The sequence below is a fragment of the Stigmatopora argus genome, chromosome 8, assembly GCF_051989625.1.
Source record: "Stigmatopora argus isolate UIUO_Sarg chromosome 8, RoL_Sarg_1.0, whole genome shotgun sequence".
NCBI classification, from domain to species: Eukaryota; Metazoa; Chordata; class Actinopteri; order Syngnathiformes; family Syngnathidae; genus Stigmatopora; species Stigmatopora argus.
The window spans coordinates 5,980,857-6,001,972 of NC_135394.1; the positions used below are offsets into that span (position 1 = coordinate 5,980,857).

Sequence of the window (21,116 nt, forward strand, 5' to 3'; positions counted from 1 at the left end):
TGCTGGAGCCTATCCCAGCTGACTCCAGGCCAGAGGCAGGGGACACCCTGAACCGGTGGCCAGCCAATCACAGGGCACGAGGAGACGGACAACCATGCACACTCACACCCACACCTAGGGGCAATTTAGAGTGTCCAATCAGCCTACCATGCATGTCATTGGAATGTGGGAGGAAACCGGAGTACCCAGAGAAAACCCACGCAGCTCCAGGGAGAACATGCAAACTCCACACAGGTCGAGATCGACCTGGATTTTATATATATATATATATATATATATATATATATATATATATATATATATATATATATATATATATATATATATATATATATATATATATATACGTATATATACACAATTTTTGAATAATAAATAGTAATAGTGATTTATTTGACTCAATTGGTAATGCCCAATGACAATGGTGAGCAGTTGCAAAATGCTTTGGTTCAATAAAAATGTGACACAAATCATTTTTTTTACATTTCAATTATCTTTATTTAAAAGCCTATCCTCTTGTAACGCCAATCTTGCTATCATAACAGTGCTTTGAAAATGTCAGAAACAGAGAACATGCCATTTACAGACATGATCTCTCACAGAGGTACAGTACTTATAACTCACAGTCAAAATGTTGATCCCACATTGATATTAAAAAAGTTTTGAGGTAGCCACGCATTTGCCTAAAATATATCAAAATATACCTTTGAACTGACCAGCCACCCAACATTAAAGGCCTTACAAAAGAAAAATAAATAAGAGCAAGGCACTGCGTTAGATGGGTTAGAAGTCACTTGGAAAAACAAAACAAAACTACCTATTATACATTTGTTAGCAACAATTTTGGTACGTTTTGTACCATTCACATACTATATTTGCGCTCACAATGCTACAACCTCAGAAAAATTAACACTTAAACACACACTAGACTAAGATGAAGTCTCATTGCCATTGACGTTGATAGACGTCCAATCATGTGGTTCTTTTTATCCTTCTGAGAGTTTAAATTGGCTTGTCACTAGTAGAGATCTAATCCACTTGAACTGGGAAGGTTGGCAGCAAATGAACATTTTCGTGGATTGAACGTCTGTCGCTGTCCATGGCAACCAATGAAAATGATGAGATTTGCTACCATTATGGATAATAGTAATAATAATGCGCTCTTTCCTATTGTATATTATCTAGGCCAAGTTACTAGACTGGCTAATCCCTAAAATGGAAAAAAAAATATTTTTTTGTTTCTGTTCAGGAATAACTAAAGTTTTACACAAAGAAAATATGCATTTTTAAAATATATTTTAGAATCATACGTTAAGCACTATCACTTTGGTTTTAATAACTTCTAATTATATAACTGGCATGGACAGTATAACATGAAAACATTAGTAAAAAAAAGTGTAATTAGAACTGCTGTTTCTTAAAATAAAGATTCAATAAAAATGTTAAGCATTGTATAATACTCAGATTACTGGTTGCTACTTTAGGGCAAGAAAGGAAAAATGACTGGTCTAATGTATGTCAAGTATTGTTGTAACACAAACGGTTGAGTTAGTTTTCAAACCAAAACAAATGACTCCATCTCTCTCTCTCTTGCTTTCCCATAACATCCATTTGGGGGATTCATTCATTCATGAATTCATCTTCCATACGGCACATCCTATTAAGGGTTGCCGGAGCCCATCCCAGCTGACTTCAGGTGAAAGGCCGACTACACCCTTGACTGGTCGCCAGTCAGAGCTAGAGCACATTTGGGGTATTCAGTTTGCAAAAACTGTACATGATTAAAATGCAACTAAAAATCTAATTATCATGTAAAGATGATGTGCCACTAATGTCAGTGAATGGCTATTGAACAGACACCAAAAACAAAAACAAAAAACAAAAATACAACAATAAAAAAAAGTAGCAATACTAGAAAATCACATTTACAATTGGTAGTGGCAACAACATAGACTAATCAAATTTACTACGTATTAATGAGAAAATAACTCAAAAATACAACATTAATTGGAAACACATTAAGTCATTGATGTTTCCCTGCAAACTAAAAACAGTGCTAACAGTGAAAACAAACCCTTAAAAAATGGGTGAACAAGAATTTTGACTATACAACTAACACTAATCTGTGTTTAAAATCTTGTGAATCAGATTTTGTTCAAGTATAACCGTAGCCATAAACTATTTTCATGTTCGTGTTTTTTTGACAAAAATACATTTGTTAGAAGAAATATATTTTATAATCAGCATTTTGTTGTGTTCTCTGCCACATTAAAAACTAATTGTGAGTTAGTTTTGTTTAATATTCAAAGGGTTTTTGAGTGTACTTCACATTGAGCAGTGTGCAGTATCACAAAATACCTAAAATGGGAAAGCAAAGTGCTGCAGAAATGAGACTTGACTTCCCAAATCTGATTTGACACAATTTTACAAGCATCCATATATTGTTTGAGCAAGTATCAATAACTTGTGATAGCTGTTCAGGAAACTATTTTCAGACTACACATGATGAGGAACGAAAAACATTGTACAAATAATATTGACACTTGTTTTTAGAGTGCAGGAAAAGTTTATCATCGAGGTATTGGTTGACCTTCCACTCATGTTATTCATTTTCTGTACCGCTTATCCTCACAAGGATCACGGAGGGTGCTGGAGTCTATCCCAGCTGACTTTGGGCACCAGGCAGGGGGACACCCTGAATCGGAGGCCAACCAATCACAGGGCACAGGTAGACGGACAACCATTTGTGCTCACACTCATACCTAGGGGCAATTTAGAGTGTCCAATCAGCCTACCATGCATGTCTTTGGAATGTGGAAGAAAACCGGAGTACATGGCGAAAACCCACGTAAGCGTGGGGAGAACATGCAAACTCCACACAGGAAGGTCCGGACCTGGGATCGAACCCTTGGCCGGGCCGCCCCACTCATGTGAATCATTCCAATTTTGGTTACTTCCCAAAGATTTAATCCACACGTTGTCAGTTAACAATGAAGAATAAAAATGATAAATTTCTGTCCTTTGATTTTCTGTACTGCTCATCCAGTTACGTTAGTGGGCCCATCGCATCTTACTTTAAGTGCGAGGCGGGGTACAACCTCAACTGTTTGCCAGGCACATGTAGACAGCTATTCACGCCTGCAGACTATTTCGATTCTTCAATTAACCTAAAATGTCCTAATCAATGGTCCACCGCGTAGCAGACTACCTTCACTAAAATATTGAAGATTAAAAATCAATCACAATGATTTTCTTTCTCAAACAATTGTGCAGCTTCAGGATCCAACAACACGAGAGAATATCAGGATTATTGGCTATTGGCCAGAAATAGTCCACAAACTGGGGGAATGTGAGCTGGAACCAACCCGTTCCCAATTTTAAATCACCTTTGTAAAAGAAGGTATATTCACAAATTCTTATAAAGAAAAAGAGTCCAGAAACAATTCAACATCAAATGTAAAATAGCACAGTAAAGAGAAGATGGCGAAAAGACGTAAAATTACTTTTCTCATGCTAGGGACTAGGCTATTATCTGAATACATATCTAAACATGTATTAGCATTCAAGCTATTTACTGACATGTGTATTAAAAATTAAAAAACAATAGCCTCAGAAGAAACCTGGAAGTTGTGGCAAAACAAGAATAAGGATGAAATAATTCCTAAATCGACCAAAAATGCTGCCAAATGTGACTTCTGTAACCATTTCAGTAACCCTAACACTATAAGGTGCAATACTAGTAGCCACATTTGGAGTAATGCTGTGTAGAATCTGCTGCACTCTTCAGAAACTTTGTTTTTTGGGGGGAACTACAAAGCAAAGCTTCCCGTGCATTGGAAGTAATTCAAAACAAATTCACACGTCCGCACCTGGAAAGTATGAAAACCCATGCTGTTATTAAAGGGGCTAAAGAGAAAACTGAAACAAGGGCAAAAAGTAAAAAATCTCCTGACACGATGAAACTTTCTTTACATCTGGCAGGGTGGGAAAAATAAAGAACTTGGCTACTTGTGGTCGAGTGCAATTTGTCTTGCGTGGCTGAAGAGGCTGGCATCGAGAGGTCACTTAGTGGAAGTGCTGCTGGCAGTGAATGGTCTCCTTGGCATTACCTATAAGCTCCAGCATCTCCCGGACAATGGCCTGGAGCGCACGGCCCAGGTCTTCACCGCTGTACGGCTTCCCAAGAGGAGGCACGTGAACGAAAGCCGAGCGGCCGTGGCTCATGTACAGAGATGTGTAATAGGTAAAGTCACACAGATACCTGGAAGAGAAACAAGTGAGCAAAGCGTATGGTTGTGAAGAAAAGACCCAACAAGATGAGAGCATCCATGGTGATCAAGTCAAACGTGACTTATTTATTCATGTTATCTTATCTTAAAAACCCTTTACGACACTAAAGAAATGATAGCATTTTGCCCGAGTATCCCAAAATAAAAATATCAAGACTCACAGATCCATAACTATTGAAATTTTACAATTAATTTTTTTTTTAACGGTTTGCCTCTGCATAGTTGAAACCGATGACTTTGATTAAGATTCTGGCAGAGACCACAGATTTAAATGGAAAACAGTAGTTTTGGCAAATGGCAGCCTCCCAGTCAAAATGGACAGGGTGCCTATCACAGTCCATACCTCTGAACATTTTTTGTGCAATATTTTATAATTTACCTTGCTAGGATGTGACTTTTTATATTACCGTATTTTCACGACTATAAGGCGCACATAAAAGTCTAAAATTTTCTCCAAAATAGACAGGGCGCTTTATAATCCAGTGCGCTTTATATATGGACCAATGCTAAAATTGTTATCACGATAAAATGAAATAAATCAGTCGATAGGACAACTACGGCAAGCAGCCCCGACTCTACTATTTCCCGTAGATAAAGTACTGCGCAGTGACTGCTGGGATATCGAGTTCTTAATACACCCAGTTCTTCAATACACCTAGTATGATGGCAAGCACACTAATTTGGTGCTCGCCGTCATTTACAAAAGAAATCCTGCCGCTAGATGTTGGCGTCAACGGAGCATTCAAAGGTAGACTGCGAACTATATATATATATATATATATATATATATATATATATATAATAAATATTAACTCGGAGCTTGCCGTCATTCCCGGAGGCTTGAGAACTACAACCGCTGGACCCGGCGTTTTGGAAGACTCATGCACATAACCAATGATGGATTTGTGGGTGATGGTGACGTGAGTAAGTTGTAAAATGTCTAAATAAAGTACAACCGAACTCAGTTTTGCTTCCGTTGCCTTTTTAAAAACGTGTTTTTAGCGTGTGGGTGTAGCGTGCAAGAACTATATTTCCCAGCAATCACTGCGCACCGGAACCCGGAAATAGGCTGCTTCCGGTAGCCAGCGCTATTGCGTTTCGATGTTCATCCATATATAATATATAATATATATGCGTCTAAAAAAACGGTGCGTGCTTTGTGTGTTTAAAATACAGAAATAGCACTCGTTACTGACACTGCGGCTAAAAATACGATGCACCGAATAGTCGTGAAAATACGGTACTTATGTTTTTTTTTTAACTGGGAAAACGCACTTTGTGGAGTAGCACCACCAATTTTGTTATACGCAGCTGTGTATGATGACAATAAAGGCTATTGATTGATTTTTTTGATTTTGATAATCATTCACAGCCAGTTCTCCACAGTTTAAGTGAATTGGATGTCTATTCTTGTCAGGCAATAGATTAAGGGAACATTCCAAGGATAGTACATTACTTTTGAGCTAGTTAGTGAAAGTCATTTTCTTGACCGTACATGCAATATAATGGTAAATGCTTTGGTTTTGGTATAGCTTTCTATTTCACACATCCAAAGCTTTCCCTATAACACATTGCTGGTTGAGTAGAACAAAATAAATTGAAAAATACCTTCCAGCGTCTTTCGAGACAGACACAGCAACTCCCAGTCCAGAGGCAGTTACCCTCTTGCAGACTGATTCCATGTCAATAACGGAGTCAATACAGTCTGGGCCCCCCACAACGCAACACTGTGAATCAGGGCAGAAGCTGCTGTTGTCCAGGCCCTTATAGCCATGATTTCTGCCACATTTCTCTAATGTGACAGTGGTGGCCATCCCCGACACTCCGACATGAACAACCAGCTGTAAAATGAGAAAAGGGGACAACAAATAATCGACAATTTGAAGTATTGAGTAAAATATCTCCAGAAAATGCTGTTTTATACTCATCACTGTCAGCAGCAATTTATCTAAATTTTGCAAACTGTTTCTCACTTACCATTGGATGATACTTCTTCCACAGCGACGGTACTAAACTCTGCACAGTCTGGTACTCGACAGGAACCTCGTACACCTGCAAGTCCACTTCCGTGCCGAGTCCAAGCTTCTTCAACTCCTGACCGGACATGCATACGCACACAAGCATTTAGGTTCGCATACTTGGACCCAAGACAGATCTCTATTGATGATTTTATCAAGATAACAACATGGAATTATACGAATAGATTTAAATGAGCCAAAACAAAATCGCAATCGTTATACTCACTCCTTCAAATTACTATAATGATGTGGATATTTACACAACCGGTTAGGAAACGAGCAATTATTATATTTTCGATCATTTCTGATGTCTTTTTAGAAAACGCTATTTCTTTTAGCACCGTTGTCTATTTCCAGATATTGTAACATTAAATTGATAAAAGAGGTGTGTATGGAACACTTAGTAATTAGGCAATGTCCAATTTGAAACTCATTTTGCCATGCCAGGTCACATATGAATCAAAGAGGTGTACTTGCTGCTATTTAAAAAGCAATGAGGCACAAACAAGACAACTGTGTGTCAAATCACAGACAAAGGACCAATTCCTCCCCCATCGACTTTTAGGACAAATGGCCCTGGAAACTGACCCCCACTGCCCATTGCTCGTTTGACCACGTCTATGACCCCACCACAAAGCTGCCTTCTGTATGCCTTTTAAATCTTTATCAAGTTCGTCTAGACACCCTGACAACTAACATCCACCCAACTAGACGCCCCCCCCCACACACAAACACACCAGCAGTACCTCAAGACACCTGCAAAGCTTTACTGTGTGACAAAAGCTTTATTCAATTGGCGTACGGATAGTGATTCAGTACATTTATACATGCCTCAAAGATCAAGTCTTACATGTCACACGAAGGCTGGTTGAAATTAAAATAGCTTAAAAATGTTAACCCCAACAAAGAATGTTACCTCAATCACTCACCTGTACTGCAACCCAGCTGGCATTGACTGTGTGCTCTCCGAATGGCCCAAAACCTGCAAAATGTTGACTTGTTATTTCAACAGCGTGGAGATATTTAGTCGTGCAATTTTTATCAAAAGGCCAATTGATGGCGATGTGGTTCGTCAGCCTGACTTCTATGCAGGAATAATTGTGTGTGTCTCTCTGTGTGACATACGGCTGACTGGCGACCAGTCTGGGGTGTAGTCCGCCCTTCACCCGAAGTCAGCTGGGATAGGCTCCAGCAACCCCCGCACTACGCGGTTCGGATGGTGAATAAGAAAAATAATTGTTAGGCTTTACATACATTTTAAATATGTTTCAGATGGACACAAGGTAGTCAAACTTGGGCTAAATAAGTTTTTCCAAACCAATTCATTATTAAGAAACCTTGTAAGATTACAAAGCATGAATTATTCATTCATTTTCTGTACCGCTTATCCTCACAAGGGTCGCGGGGGGGTGCTGGAGCATATCCCAGATAGCTATGTGCACCAGGTGGGGGACACCCTGAATTGGTGGCCAGAAGGCGGACAACCATTCATGCTTACACTCATATGTAAGGGCAATTTAGAGTGTTCAAACAGCCTACCATGCATGTTTTTGGAATTCGGGAGGAAACCGGAGTACCCAGAGAAATCCTCCAAGAAGAACATCCAAACCCCACATAGGAAGGTCGGAACCCACCTGGATCGAACCCTCGATCTTAGAGAGGTTGATATGTTAACCACTCGGCCACAGAGCCTTTTTAGAATATTCTTTTATTATTATTTGTTTTTATAATATTTGCATTTTGCAATTTTGGAAGTTGGAACAGTGGTGAGAAAGAGGAATCATCTCCGGTTTGGGAGTTTTTTCACCTCATTAAGTCACAAAAAGATTTGGCTAGTAAAAATCCAAAATATAAGATGTTATTAATTTCACAATGGAGACATTCACTATTACGTAGCTCGTACATAATCAAACGACCAACACATGAGCGCTGTTCTGAGCCATATTAATATTCTTAAGAGGATGAAAAATATCTACCCTTCATCTTTCTTTGACCTGCAAAACTAGTAGCGACAGGCGAGAGGCCCCCCCTCCACCATCGCTCTAAGGGTCAGCGGGTCCCTGGGGGTTGGGTGGAGGGAGGATCCGTCTGTCTGACATGCTGCTGAATAGGAGCAGAGTGAGGCGTCGCTAGTTGCCAGCCGGCAAGCTATTGTGAGAAGGCCATTCCCAGGCGTTTTACACATCTAGCATCGGCTAAGACGCCTTTGTGTCTGGAAACAGAATCAACTCACTGCACATGCTACTTCTCTTTACATTTAACATTATGAGATCGAAGCGCAAATGCTGGATGCTCAATCGCTAAAGAATATATGTATATTCTTTTGAATTTGAATTGATTTTGCTAAGGGAAATGAATGTTTTTTATTATTATTATTATCCTACTAAAAACTTTACTTTTACCTTCAGTTGTAAAGATGGTTCAAGTTTGAGCTCACAAAGGAATCACCATCTCAAAACAAGATATATAAACAAAAAGGGAAAAGAATGTTTAAACCTCAAAAGAAGACTTAAACGTCAAAATAGAATAGGTGGCATTTTGATGTTTACATTTAAAAAAAAAACAGTAACCCAAGCGATCTCATCCTGGGGGGCTAATGCTAAATCAACCTAGCCATGAAGACCATCTCTAAGACATCAACAGTCAAGTAACAACAGAAGCATTGACACAGTGTAAAAAGTTTTGGCTTTTTTTGCAATTTTGTTGCTGAAACATTTAAAAACATTTCACTAAAAATCAGTCCTTTTAACAAAACACCATCTAAAAGAGGACAATGTTGATTCATCTTTTGTATTTTGACCGATTTAATAAATAAATATTCCAGGCCCGGCGGCTGAGTGGTTAGCCCGTCGGCCCCACAGTGGGAGACCTGGGTTCAAATCCAGGTCGGTCCAACTGTGTCGAGTTTGCATCTTCTCCCCGGGCCTGCGTGGGTTTTCTCCAGGTACTCCGGTTACCTCCCACATTCCAAAGCCATGCATGGTAGGCTGATCGGACACCCTAAATTGCCCCTAGGTATGTATGAGCGTGAGCATGAATGGTTGTTTGTCTCCTTGTGCCGTGCGATTGGCTGGCCACCAATTCAGGGCGTCTCCCGCCTCTGGCCCGAAGTCAGCTGGGATAGGCTCCAGCACCCCCTGCGACCCTAATGAGGTTAAAGCAGTTCAGAAAATGAGATGAGATAAATAATCCATATATCACCCCAGGTTGGCTAACTACATCCACGACAACATAAACAGTTCCAGAGGCACTTGCTCTATTTCACGCATGCTATAATATGAACTCATTTCCTTTGACAGCAATAGACGTCAAATCCATTTGAACTGAGTGAGGCTGGCAGCAATCAATGACTTAATTTTGTTCTAATTTTAAATTGAAAATGTTGATTCTTGTATCTCATTGCCTATTTGAATATCAATTAGAATTATACCACTCAATTTGTTGACGGCTCCATTGGCAACAAACATACAGATGTTAAAAAAAAACTAGTTTGTTTATTCGTGTTTTCATCATGTCATATGAATGTATTTATTGTACGATTGGTTTTAATGTACTTGTGTTTTAGGTTACTTTCGTTGGCTTGCGTTGTGAACATTAGACAATTCGTTTAAACTGGAACTATACTGGCCTGTAATGCCCATAATTCAGTGCCATTGACGGCGCTAGTCGTCCAATTCATTTTGACTCGAAGAACCAAGTAGCAAATGATAGCTGTCAGGTCTCTCGGTCAAAATGGATTGGACGTCCATCGCCGTCATTGGCAGCCAATAAGTTAATCATCGCATTTTAATGCAGCTGTGTTTATTTATTTGCGTGCTTTTCATCAAGTTAAAATGTGATGGTAACGGTTTTTTTAAAGAAAACATTTTTACCAACATAATCGCTGCATACATTGCAAAAAGTTGCGTAATTACAACTACTAGTACACCCTCGTTGCAGATTCACAATCACAACCGTTCAACTCATTTGAGTTGGATTTATTTAATAAAGGGACAGTACATATTGAAAAACATATACATATTCGTGTTCATGAACATATATATGTAAATATGTAAGATTATAGCCGAAGGCTAATTTCCATCTCTCGCTTTGGTTTCTTGACATTGTAACGCGACGTACGAGAAAGCAGACGCCATTCAAGTAAATTCATAAGGACATGTAACGTGTTAAAAACACACTTTCGAATGTCTACATCGGCAGGAGTGAAGCAGAAACAGGCCGACGCCATTAGCGTTCGAGGCAGCTGTCATCAACAAACAAACAAACCAACTTTTCCACGAGTTCCACACTCGAACTAGCTGTGAGCAACAACAACAACAACACCAACCACAAAAGAGCCATAAGAACCCACCCGTGACGACCACAGTCCGTTTACTGTTGTCCATTTCGCTCGGCGTTTCGGCGTTCTAGTAGTCGGTGTGTGTTGTCTGGTAAGACCGTAAAGTGTCCTCCGTTCACCCCCGGCTCTCTTTCTCTTTCTCTGCAGCCCAAGTGGCAACAACAAGAGGTCGGCCGCTCGAAAGAAGCGTAATGGCGTCACCGAAGACGTAACCACGGCTACGGCAGCTGAAACGTAGCATGTCAAGAACAATAACAGCGTCCTATGGAAGTTTTTCATGGCAAAAAAGGGGAAACCTGTCTACGTTAGCAGAAGTAATATTAATATTGATATCTATCGCCACTAATGGCAGGCACTGAAACGTGTTTTTTCCCATTCAATTGAATTGAACGCTTTTATTGTTATAATGAAGTGCACAAAAACAACAACAACAACAAACAAATGAATAAAAAAATCTATACATTATATAAAATAATAATAATAATTAATAATCAATAAATAAGAAGTCAACATAATAAGTTGTTAACAACATAAACAAGTACTCTCACAATGACCCCCCAATACCCCTCAAAATTCATTAATCATTTCATAGTATCAGTCATTTAAAAAATTCAACCTGTATATCATCAAATCTACGTTACGATATGTTTCATTGTCCTAATTTTTGACCCGCTCTGTATACACATTTAACACAACCAGTTTCATTTCCCCTATATATATTTTTTTTAAATAAATAAATACAATTGGAAAAATATGAGGAACTTTGGTGCTGGATTTATATGCTCTTGTGGAGCTCAAACTGAAGGTTTTTGTTTTTGAATCAGTTCGATAATATTCTTCAATAAACTTTCTACAGGTTTAGCGTTATCAAGATAGTGTTTTAGTCGTGCCTTGTCTTTGTTATAATTTTGATGATTATTACTGTTGTAATAACAATAAAATCTGATTATTATCAATGCTTTTCGCAATTGATGTTTTTTTGTGGTAAAAATGTATAATATTATATTACTTTTAAAATGTAATCTGACTAATTTGCAAGATCAATCATGCATCCTGGTTAGTCGTAGTGATACATTGTGAAGTTGTTTGCAAACTGCCAACAAAACCGCTAGGAAACGAAGAAGAGAAACACGAAGAAGAAGAAAAAAAATACACGAAGAAGATGAAGGAAGCGGAAGTGTGCGAATATCAACCGCGAAACCTGGCGCGGAGCAGATTCGACAGAAAACTTGCACTAGTTGCTCCCACTATGTCTTCTAGGCAGCAGACTATCTTATCCGATGAGCAACTTTATAGTAAAGTTCTTGAAGTCATCGTCAGGTGTGGAGACTGCAACGAGAGGTAATCGGAAAAGGTCTACTTGGTAAATAGTAAGAATAATGGATTACAGTGTGAGTAGAAACAGATAGTCTACATGAAAGTAACACTTTCATGTGTGTAGATGCAATTAGTCTACATCAGGGGTCGGTAACCTTTTTGAAAGAGAGCCATAAACAATTCCTATTTTCAAATGTTATACCTTGAGAGCAATAATCACAATTTAAAAGTCAAACACATGCACATTTTTTTTGTCATTTTACCACTTTTAAAGTAAAAAAGTCTCTGAATTATTTTGACAACATTGTTAAGCTGTTGCTAATCAATGATAATAATAATAATAATCGGACATAGGCCCTGTCGTCATTATCACAACACAAAAGCCTTCTTGTCATCACATTTCTGCGTGTGACGAAATTGGTGGTGCTTCTCCATAAGCTACGTTTAATCGGCAAAAGACCTAAATAAGTGTAAGTTACGGACTTTTAATAATTTGTCATTCCGCTGTTGTGGATGAATGTCAATGAGTTCAATGTGTATCAATGAGAGAATGAATGCAGAAGACTAATGAAAAAAATATCAATGCCACAATGTGAAGTTCCTATTGGTGCGTTTGGGACTCTTTTCTCTCACCACCGGTTTCCATATTTTAGCTCAGAGCCATATGCACCCATCAAAAGAGCCACATGTGGCTCCCGAGCCATAGGTTCCCTACCCCTGGTCTACATGAAACACACGAAAGTAACACGTATAAGTGTTAGTACAATCTTATTGAAATTTGATGTGTTATTGCCAATTGATAGATTTTAACATTAGGTGAATAGGGATTTAATGACTATGTATTTAATGACTATTATTTAGGCCAGGGGTGTCAAACTCATTTCGCATCGTGGGCCACATACGGCCTAGGGAGATGTCAAGTGGGCCGGACCATTAAAATTATACCATGCTCTGCTATAAATAACCAAAATATCATGTCTTTCCTTTGTTTTGGTGTAACAGGAACATTAGGAAAATATTGAAATTTAATGAACTATCCTTTTACAAAACATTTCATGAAACACCTCATATTTCCGTAGACAAATGTGCAATTGACTTTTATCATTCACAAATATGCATTGCAACTGATCCCACTGATTGTACAAAGGCACAAAACTTTAATTGGTACTGAAAAATATAGTAATGCACTTTAAGATTAAATGAGACTTTTAAAGAAAGGAATTTTTAAACCACTTACACATACGCATATAAAATCTAAATGTAATCCCTGCGTGCACCTTACAAACTAAGGAGAGTGATTTTAAATGTGTATTGAAGAAAGTGTTTGCCTGTCCTGTAAATCTGTAAACTTCATACATGAAACATACATACACATACAATACATACTGAAAATTCATGGAGTTGTATGAACAGTAGAATTCCACCACACAACTTTTGTTTTGAAGCTGCTGACTAACATTAAAGTGCACATTTTTTAAATCACCACAGTAAGGATTCATCTTCACAGAGCTGTATTCTTTCAATGCAAACAGTATCTAAGGCAGCATTTTAAAGGTGTTAGTCTAGTCTGGACTTGTATTTGTTCCTGAAACTTGGCATCTTTTGGCCTGTACAAGTGCATCGACACCAGGGGTCATGTCCTGACTAGCTGTCACTTTCAGAATGTCATTTAAGTGCTTGTTTGTGAGCCTTGAACAGTGATGCGGCTTGTCTTCTACTCTGATGGAAAGAGTGCGCCCCTTAGCGGATAATCCATGAATTGCAGCGAATTAAAAATATTAATTCCATGTCTTTTATGCATTTTTTTCCACTTTCAAATTATCCTGCGGGCCTGATCGAACCTCCTTGGGGGCCGGTCCCGGCCCGCGGGCCGTATGTTTGACACCCCTAAGAAACTACGGCTACAGAGACACTGCCTAAATTTTAGGCAGTGTCTCTGTAGCCGTAGTTTCTTACTATTTACCCCACACAGAATTATTACCGGCGAAATAGCCATATGGGGCCATATAGGCTATATGACCGGTTACCGGCTAAGGAGCCACTGCCATTAGTAATGTCGATGGCCTTTTATCCAATGTAGAGGAAGAGGAATTACAGTTCAAATACAAAAAAAGTCCAAACATCAAACAAAACATTTCACACAACAAAGTTAAACGCATACATGTTTTCCATTCACTTTCCATGTTCCATTCATTTATGTATTAAAATTCAAAACCACTAGTCAAAGGTATTAGTAGATAACAAAATACTGACACATTTGACATTTGTGGCTGGTCAATTCGATACCAATTTAAAAATACATGTAAAACTACATTATATGACATCTTGATATAATGTATAATATTGTAATAGATTATTTTCTATATCGCAGAGCACTATTTAATTTTAATCCAACAATCTATTTTAAATATTAGTAGAGAGAAATTATTCCTGTATTCACGCTGAAACCAGTGTTTTATACTTACAGAAAAACACACATCCGCATCACCATTGCACTTCAGCCGAGCAAAAGTACTCTTCAAAAACACGTGAGTACAGCATTTTTTTTTAAACATATAAAAAAATCCTGTGCTTTACTGTCTTCATGTTAAATAAAAGTGTCATGAGAAAAGTCTTCAATGTTGACAATTAGTGACATTACAGATGTATGCAAGCTCAAACCATCGATGTCTTGTTGCCAAATTTTTTTTACATATGGAAATACCATGTACTGTATCATTATTATTTATTTTTAATCATTACTCAAACATTTTGCAAATAAAAATATAATTCTTCTTGGACATAAAATGTGTGTTGGCATTATGGAAGTTGTAAGCAATGTATCTATTTACCTTTTCTTTTCGGTTTAAGGATCTTGTTGTGAGATTAACCGATGACACGGACCCTAATTTCCTCTTTTTGCTCATACTTTCCGAAGAGGACTTCCTAAGGTCTGCCTGGGAAGAATTGAGCAGCATTGCATTCCATTCAGTGTGTCATTTTAAAACACCTTTATTTTATTTTTGTGTGCAGTTTTAAAGAGGAACAGTTCTTTTTTATTGAATTCAGGTCATTTCCAGAAAAGCTGATTCAGTATTTTGAGAAATGTCGGACCAAGCAGAGTTCCAGCGAGTCCAGGTACCCTAGGTTCTCCTCCTTTCGTTTAATCTCCTAAGGAATGTGCACCCTAAGAAGTATTTTTCTCTTTTGTTTTGTTCCGCAGGTATTTTTTGCGGCTCTCGTGCAACTCTCCCACGCTGGACGGCCCAGCCAAATTGACCGTAGTGGAGAGCACTGACTGCAGGAATATCCCTCAAGTTTGTTTGAGGCTCATACCGGCCTCAGACAAGTACTTCAACGAATACCTGGTGAACTGTGTGACTTTGCTCAAGGTGACGTGTGATCAAACTGTATTATGTAAAGACTAACTGCCTCTTTTCGCTCATGCGGGCAACAGCACCTGCATTGTACCACATGTTGAACACATTGCTAGGGACACCCCTGACTTGGAGTGAAACTGGAGCACATTTTCAAAATAAGGGGTGGCGAACAAGTTACACAGAGCAAAAATGTTCAACTGTGAGAGTTGAAGAACCACAACAGACAGACAGACACAAAAAAACAAATAAAACCACATTTTTCACCTTGACTGTCTATGTACATTGCTTACTGACACTCTATATTTATATAGTGAAAACGGCAGTAGTGACTGACGCGTGGGTGCATATCATGCTCAAAGCATGACAACATTAGCAATCGACGATAATGTTTTTGTCTGCTACCAGTGACCGAGACTATCCAGATCAGAGCCAAAATGGGGAAGATGAGAACGGTTTTGCAAATAATGTCCTTTTTTTTAAACTATTTTTTTCTCGTACAAAGGTTGTTATACGGCGTACACCATTTAAAATGATTACAAAAGGTATAAAACACTGGGAAAATGTATACATTGACATGTATGATGTTGTCTTTATGTCACAGTCAGAAAAAGAAAGCCTGGAGGTTAAATTGCAGAAGACAGAAGAGGATCTTAATAACACCCAGCAGGTGGCTTTTTATGTCCACTGTCAAGATAGCATACTGGAATTAACCTTTAACATTGCCCAGAGATTGAGATTTTGTTTTTAGTCCATGTCCTAATGTGCCATTAGATGCTTTTTGAGAAGAACAAAGAGATGGAGCGTCTGCGCTTGGAATGGATGAGTCAAAGCAGTTTGCTAACAAGCCGTCATTCCGACGAGCTGCGGACTGAGCGGGAGGGCTCGGCTGAGGTAAGGCCCTGCTCGATGCCATCTTGTGGATTGGTGACACACCATCTGTTGGGACCACGTCATAGGCGCAGAGCCGCTTGCAGCTGCAAATACAGCAGCAGCAGCAGGTACAGGAGACCATGAACCAGCGTGACAGCCAGATGAAGGAACGCCTGGAATTCCTTGAGACAAAATGCAGTTATCTCACTAACGAAAGGCACAAAGATGAGGCGACCATCATTAACTTAAAATCCAAAGTGGCAGACACGGAGGAGGTATGTCGTCGAGCATTAGAATTAGAATCCACTGGCTTAGACATTAATTTAAAATTCAAGTTACGAAACCACTTCCGGATCCAATTAATTTCATAACCAGTGCTACCTCTGTACTTTTTGTGTACGAGCATGCCCTTGTTTTATTGGATTGGATTGGATAACTTTATTCATCCCGTATTCGGGAAATTTCGTTGTCACAGTAGCAAGAGGGTGAGGATGCAGAAATAGGAAAGGCATTTTAGACATAAATAGATAGGTAATAAGTACGTAAATAAATAAATACATGAATAATTTTATATATATATACATATATATATATATATATATATATATATATATATATATACTATATATATATATATATATATATATACGTACACGCGTACACATGTACACATGTACACATGTACACATATACACGGTACTCGGATGATTCGCCTAAAGACGTTTGACAGACGGACAGGTCGCCGAATGGACGTTCCACCGAACGTTCATTCGGCCGAATGAACGTTCGGTGGAACGTCACCGTCAAATCCGTCAGGCAAAGAGTACCATCCTCTGGATGCAAGTTTAATAATGGGTCATTTGGGAGTAAATAGACATGGTTCAAATGAATTACTCAAGGGCCAGTACAAAGATAATAATTTTACTTGCTTTTTAATATTAAACGTCACATACTGTTCTGCGTGATCTCCAAATGGCTACTACTTTAAACGCAAGGATAAAATAAAAAATATGAAAAATTGGCAGCACATTGTAGTGTAGTACGTACTTGTATTTAGAAATATGTCCAGCGGGGGGTAGTACATGCCCGTGTTATTCCTAAATGAATGTTATCTGTAACGGCCGTATATGGCCCGTGGGCCGAGGTTAAAAAACTTGTACACACACGATCCCGGGCGGGGCGAGCGCGCGAATCCCGTTTCGGCGAAACCTCCGTTCGGCAGAACGTCCATTCGGCGACCTGTCCGTCTGTCAAACGTCCGTCGGCGAAACGTCTTTTGGCTAATCATCCAGTCACGCATATACACATATACACATATACACATACACACATACACACATACACACATACACACATACACACATACACACATACACACATACACACATACACACATACACACATACACACATACACACATACACACATACACACATACACACATACACACATACACACATACACACATACACACATACACACATACACACATACACACATACACACATACACACATACACATACATATATGTACATGCATGCATACGGTAGGTCTTAACACAGCCATTTTTTTGTTAAAGAGCCTGACAGCTGATGGGAGGAAGGATCTACGGAAGCGCTCCTGCAATGAGGGTGCAGCAAATTAGATTAGGAATTATTAGCGCAAAAATAACCTTAATGTACGACATTTATTAAACATTACCGTATTTTCCAGGCTCATACTCAAGTGCGACTTATGTTTTTCTCTCTGACCACCAAAAGCCTGTTGTTTTTTTAAGCTGTATTCTAGTTATCTGAAAAACTGTTAAGTTGACAGATGCCTAATTGGCCTCTTATTTGGGTTTGGGTTAGTTCTTGGTTTCTAATCAAATCAAATATTGCCCTTCCAAAAATGCAACTTAATACGCCATTGCGACTTAGACATTTTTATTTTGTCTTCGGTGTGTTTTCTTTGGCTGGTGCGACTTATATTCAGGTGCCCTGGGAAAAATACGGAAATGTTTATTGACGTTAATGCACTACTGTTGATTTATTGTAATTTATGTGCAGGAAAATTACAGAGAGAAACATAAAACTGGTTATTCATATTCATTTTGATTCCTTTGCCACGTTTGCACAATCATTTTATGTGATGTTTGGCAGTACGACATAGCTATGTAAACTTTAAATTGCAATTTGAGGAATATTGGTAGCGGTCACGTTGCACCTTGGTTTGTGTGCAGGAATGCCAGCGCGTCAAGCGGGAGGAAACATCGCTGAAGTGTAAGAATGCCTCTCTGAACACGGCTCTGCACGAAATGGAGCAGCAAAGAAATCGAGCCAGGGAGGCCCAGAAGACCACCGAGCAGCAGAAGGTCAGCGGTTCCTTCCACCTGCGGCATTAGGGGACCGCTATCGCTTATGCTCATCACACTCACTTTTCCTCTCAGGAAATCTTCAAGGACAGGGCCGAGATTCAAGAAAGTCAGATAAAAAAGCTGGAATCAAAGGTGGAGTTTTTATCTGGCGATGTGACGAAGGTTAGTAGTGTTTTTAGTTGTCATGTGTAATGTAATGTGTAATGTGTGGATTCTGATTGATTGATTACCTACTATGAACTGGAAAAATGACGCCATCTGACGTTCTCAGGCTACCGATATAATAAGGAAGTATCAGTACGACGTTGCTGTTCTGCGAAACAAGAATGAAATGAAGAACGAGGCGCTGGTAAAGCAGGAGGACGTCTTGATGGAGACTGAGGCAAAGCTGGAATCAACAGAGGAAAAACTGCGAATCAAGGACGAGGAGGTAGCCACGCCCACACCATTTTTTCTTCTTCTGAATAGTAGACACAAATCAAGCTCTGTAAGTGAACTGCATGTTCCATTTTTTTGTGTATAAAATCTCATAGAGAAAAAACTCAATTTTCTCTTTTTAAAGATGTTTTTTATTCTCTTAAATAAGCAGATGACGATTCACAACAAATCAAATGAAGAATTATGATAAAACATTGACCAAAGTATCAAATTGCCTGAGAACAAAAAAGCAAGGAATGATTTTACAAAGTCAACAATTCAGTAAACAAGGGGATTTTTTCAGTATAAGGACTCTTATTACAGATAAAAGTTCAAAAAACGGCAGTCTCCCAGCATTGTCACACACTTTTACCATCTGTCCACAAACTTCCTTATTCCCTCAATCTTGAAAAAAAAGTGTCTATCTTTATTAGTAGTTGTAACGAAAAATTCACAATGAATAAAAACATCTCAATAGTACACATCATCGTATGAAAATGTAACCCTTCAAACTGAATAGGTCTGCATCTAAGTTTGCAAATACACGTCTGTTTATTTGCACGTCTCTCTCGCTCATGTGCGTCAGAATGTGAACTTTAAGAAGCAGCTGGAGGCGAGTTTGCAGAAGCTGTCCGAGAACAAGACGGTGTTACAGGACAACGACAACAGTGAGGAACATTCATTTTCCATCGGCGCCGCCGCAATCTGACTCTTTGCGTTGTCCTGTCTTTGTCAGTGATCCAATTTCTGAACAGAGAGCTAAACAAGAAGTATATTCCCGAGCCTTCTGAGAATATTTTAGCAGGACCTCGGGTAAGTCAAGTCGCCGTCGTCGCTCAGAGTGGATTTCTCGGAACGATTGCCGTCTTATTTTTTTTCGTCCTTCCGGCAGACACACTGTTACGCTCAAGCGGTGAAATCCACCCCTATAGTCGAGCCCATTCACACACACGCGTGAGTTGAGACGCCTGTAATATAACTTGAAACGTGTATAAACGTATATAAACATGAGCGTCCCTCACAAACAGATTGGATGACGGCGGCGGTCTGGACGAGAAATACTTTACCAGGCAAGAAAGCATCATCGCCGTTTCCCGGTTTCCAGACGCTTTCGTTCCCAAAGGTGACATCACAGAATCACTGTCCTCATTATTTTTCTTACTTGATATGGTTTTCCCATTTTATCGAAATGTTCTGAAAACGTTGCAAAAATCTAAAACTTATCTTGCGTTAAAGTTAGGTTAAGTTCATCCAACTTTTTTAGTTCATTTTTTTGTTAATGGCCATATGTGAGGTATATTTAATGTTTCTTTTCATTTGGCTGAAAATAGTCTGCTTGCCAATGGTGATGTCTTCACTGGATTATTTATTTATTTCATATTGCACAGCAACTTTTGCTTTGAAGGCGGATTTATAAAAATAAAGATGCCTGTCAAAATTTTAAGGAGGAAAGTAATTGATTTACTTATTCGCAGAACTTTGAAGTTTCAAATTTGAAACAAAAGTGATCCTTATCCTGATAATTATCCATAGACTGATATTTTTTTATCGTGACAACAATTTATATCACCCAGCTCTAAAATATCAACATTTAACATTGTCTGAAACTAAAAAAAATACTAAGTGCATCATTTTTTTGTATGCCATTATATATGAGGCTAACAGTGCACGCTGGTTTACTGTAGTAATGACACTAGTTTTATTCGAATTCATTAGGTCACAAGCTCGTATCGCGTCGAGAACAAAACTGCCATTTTAGGGAGGAGTGACATGCATTGAGAATTTACAGTAATGCATTTAATTTTGAGTGGCATTTAAAGTTTGATTCCTGTTTTTCTTTGTCAGAGTGTCCACCACCTCCACGTACCAAGGTGACTTTGCCATCAGCGTATTTCCCCAGTTGAACATCCGGTTTTTATTTGGAAGTTCCTCAGTCATTTTCTGCTTGTTGACTTTTTCCCACGCCCTTTCAAGCATGTACACGTTTGTTACTTTAGTTGATTGTCCTTATGATTGTCTGTATTTTTGTGTTGTAATAACTTAATTTTCAGATATTTTTTTAAATAAATAAATAAAAAATCCAGAAAAACCCACCTTTTATTATTGTCCAATTTGAGTTAGGTTATTGGTTCCTTTCCTAGTTGAACACA

General features: G+C 38.7%; 2 protein-coding genes and 1 long non-coding RNA gene across 3 annotated transcripts; 2 read left to right on the forward strand and 1 right to left on the reverse strand.

Annotated features, from left to right (window-relative positions):
• Positions 1-479: 479 nt before the first annotated feature.
• On the reverse strand, positions 480-10,922 carry LOC144079135 (pyroglutamyl-peptidase 1-like). The gene is made up of 5 exons (XM_077607701.1): positions 10,659-10,922; positions 7,237-7,289; positions 6,267-6,383; positions 5,898-6,130; positions 480-4,261 (listed from the first exon to the last, which is right to left on the reverse strand). The coding sequence occupies exons 1-5, from the start codon at positions 10,690-10,692 to the stop codon at positions 4,066-4,068; spliced, it is 633 nt and encodes a 210-aa protein (XP_077463827.1). The 5' UTR covers positions 10,693-10,922; the 3' UTR covers positions 480-4,065.
• Positions 10,923-11,822: 900 nt separating this feature from the next.
• On the forward strand, positions 11,823-19,779 carry LOC144079020 (spindle assembly abnormal protein 6 homolog; the record flags this gene model as incomplete). Its single annotated transcript, XM_077607548.1, has 13 exons — positions 11,823-11,987; positions 14,431-14,491; positions 14,814-14,912; positions 14,947-15,080; positions 15,166-15,334; positions 15,924-15,989; positions 16,094-16,213; positions 16,279-16,467; positions 18,415-18,546; positions 18,622-18,711; positions 18,821-18,979; positions 19,553-19,634; positions 19,703-19,779. Coding segments are annotated over exons 1-13 (1,470 nt in total), but the record flags the coding sequence as incomplete, so codon positions are not given.
• A 54-nt stretch (positions 19,780-19,833) lies between these two features.
• On the forward strand, positions 19,834-21,059 carry LOC144079107 (uncharacterized). The gene is made up of 3 exons (XR_013301418.1): positions 19,834-19,920; positions 19,995-20,089; positions 20,812-21,059. It is a non-coding gene; the product is annotated as an uncharacterized LOC144079107 (long non-coding RNA).
• The last annotated feature ends 57 nt before the right edge of the window (positions 21,060-21,116 follow it).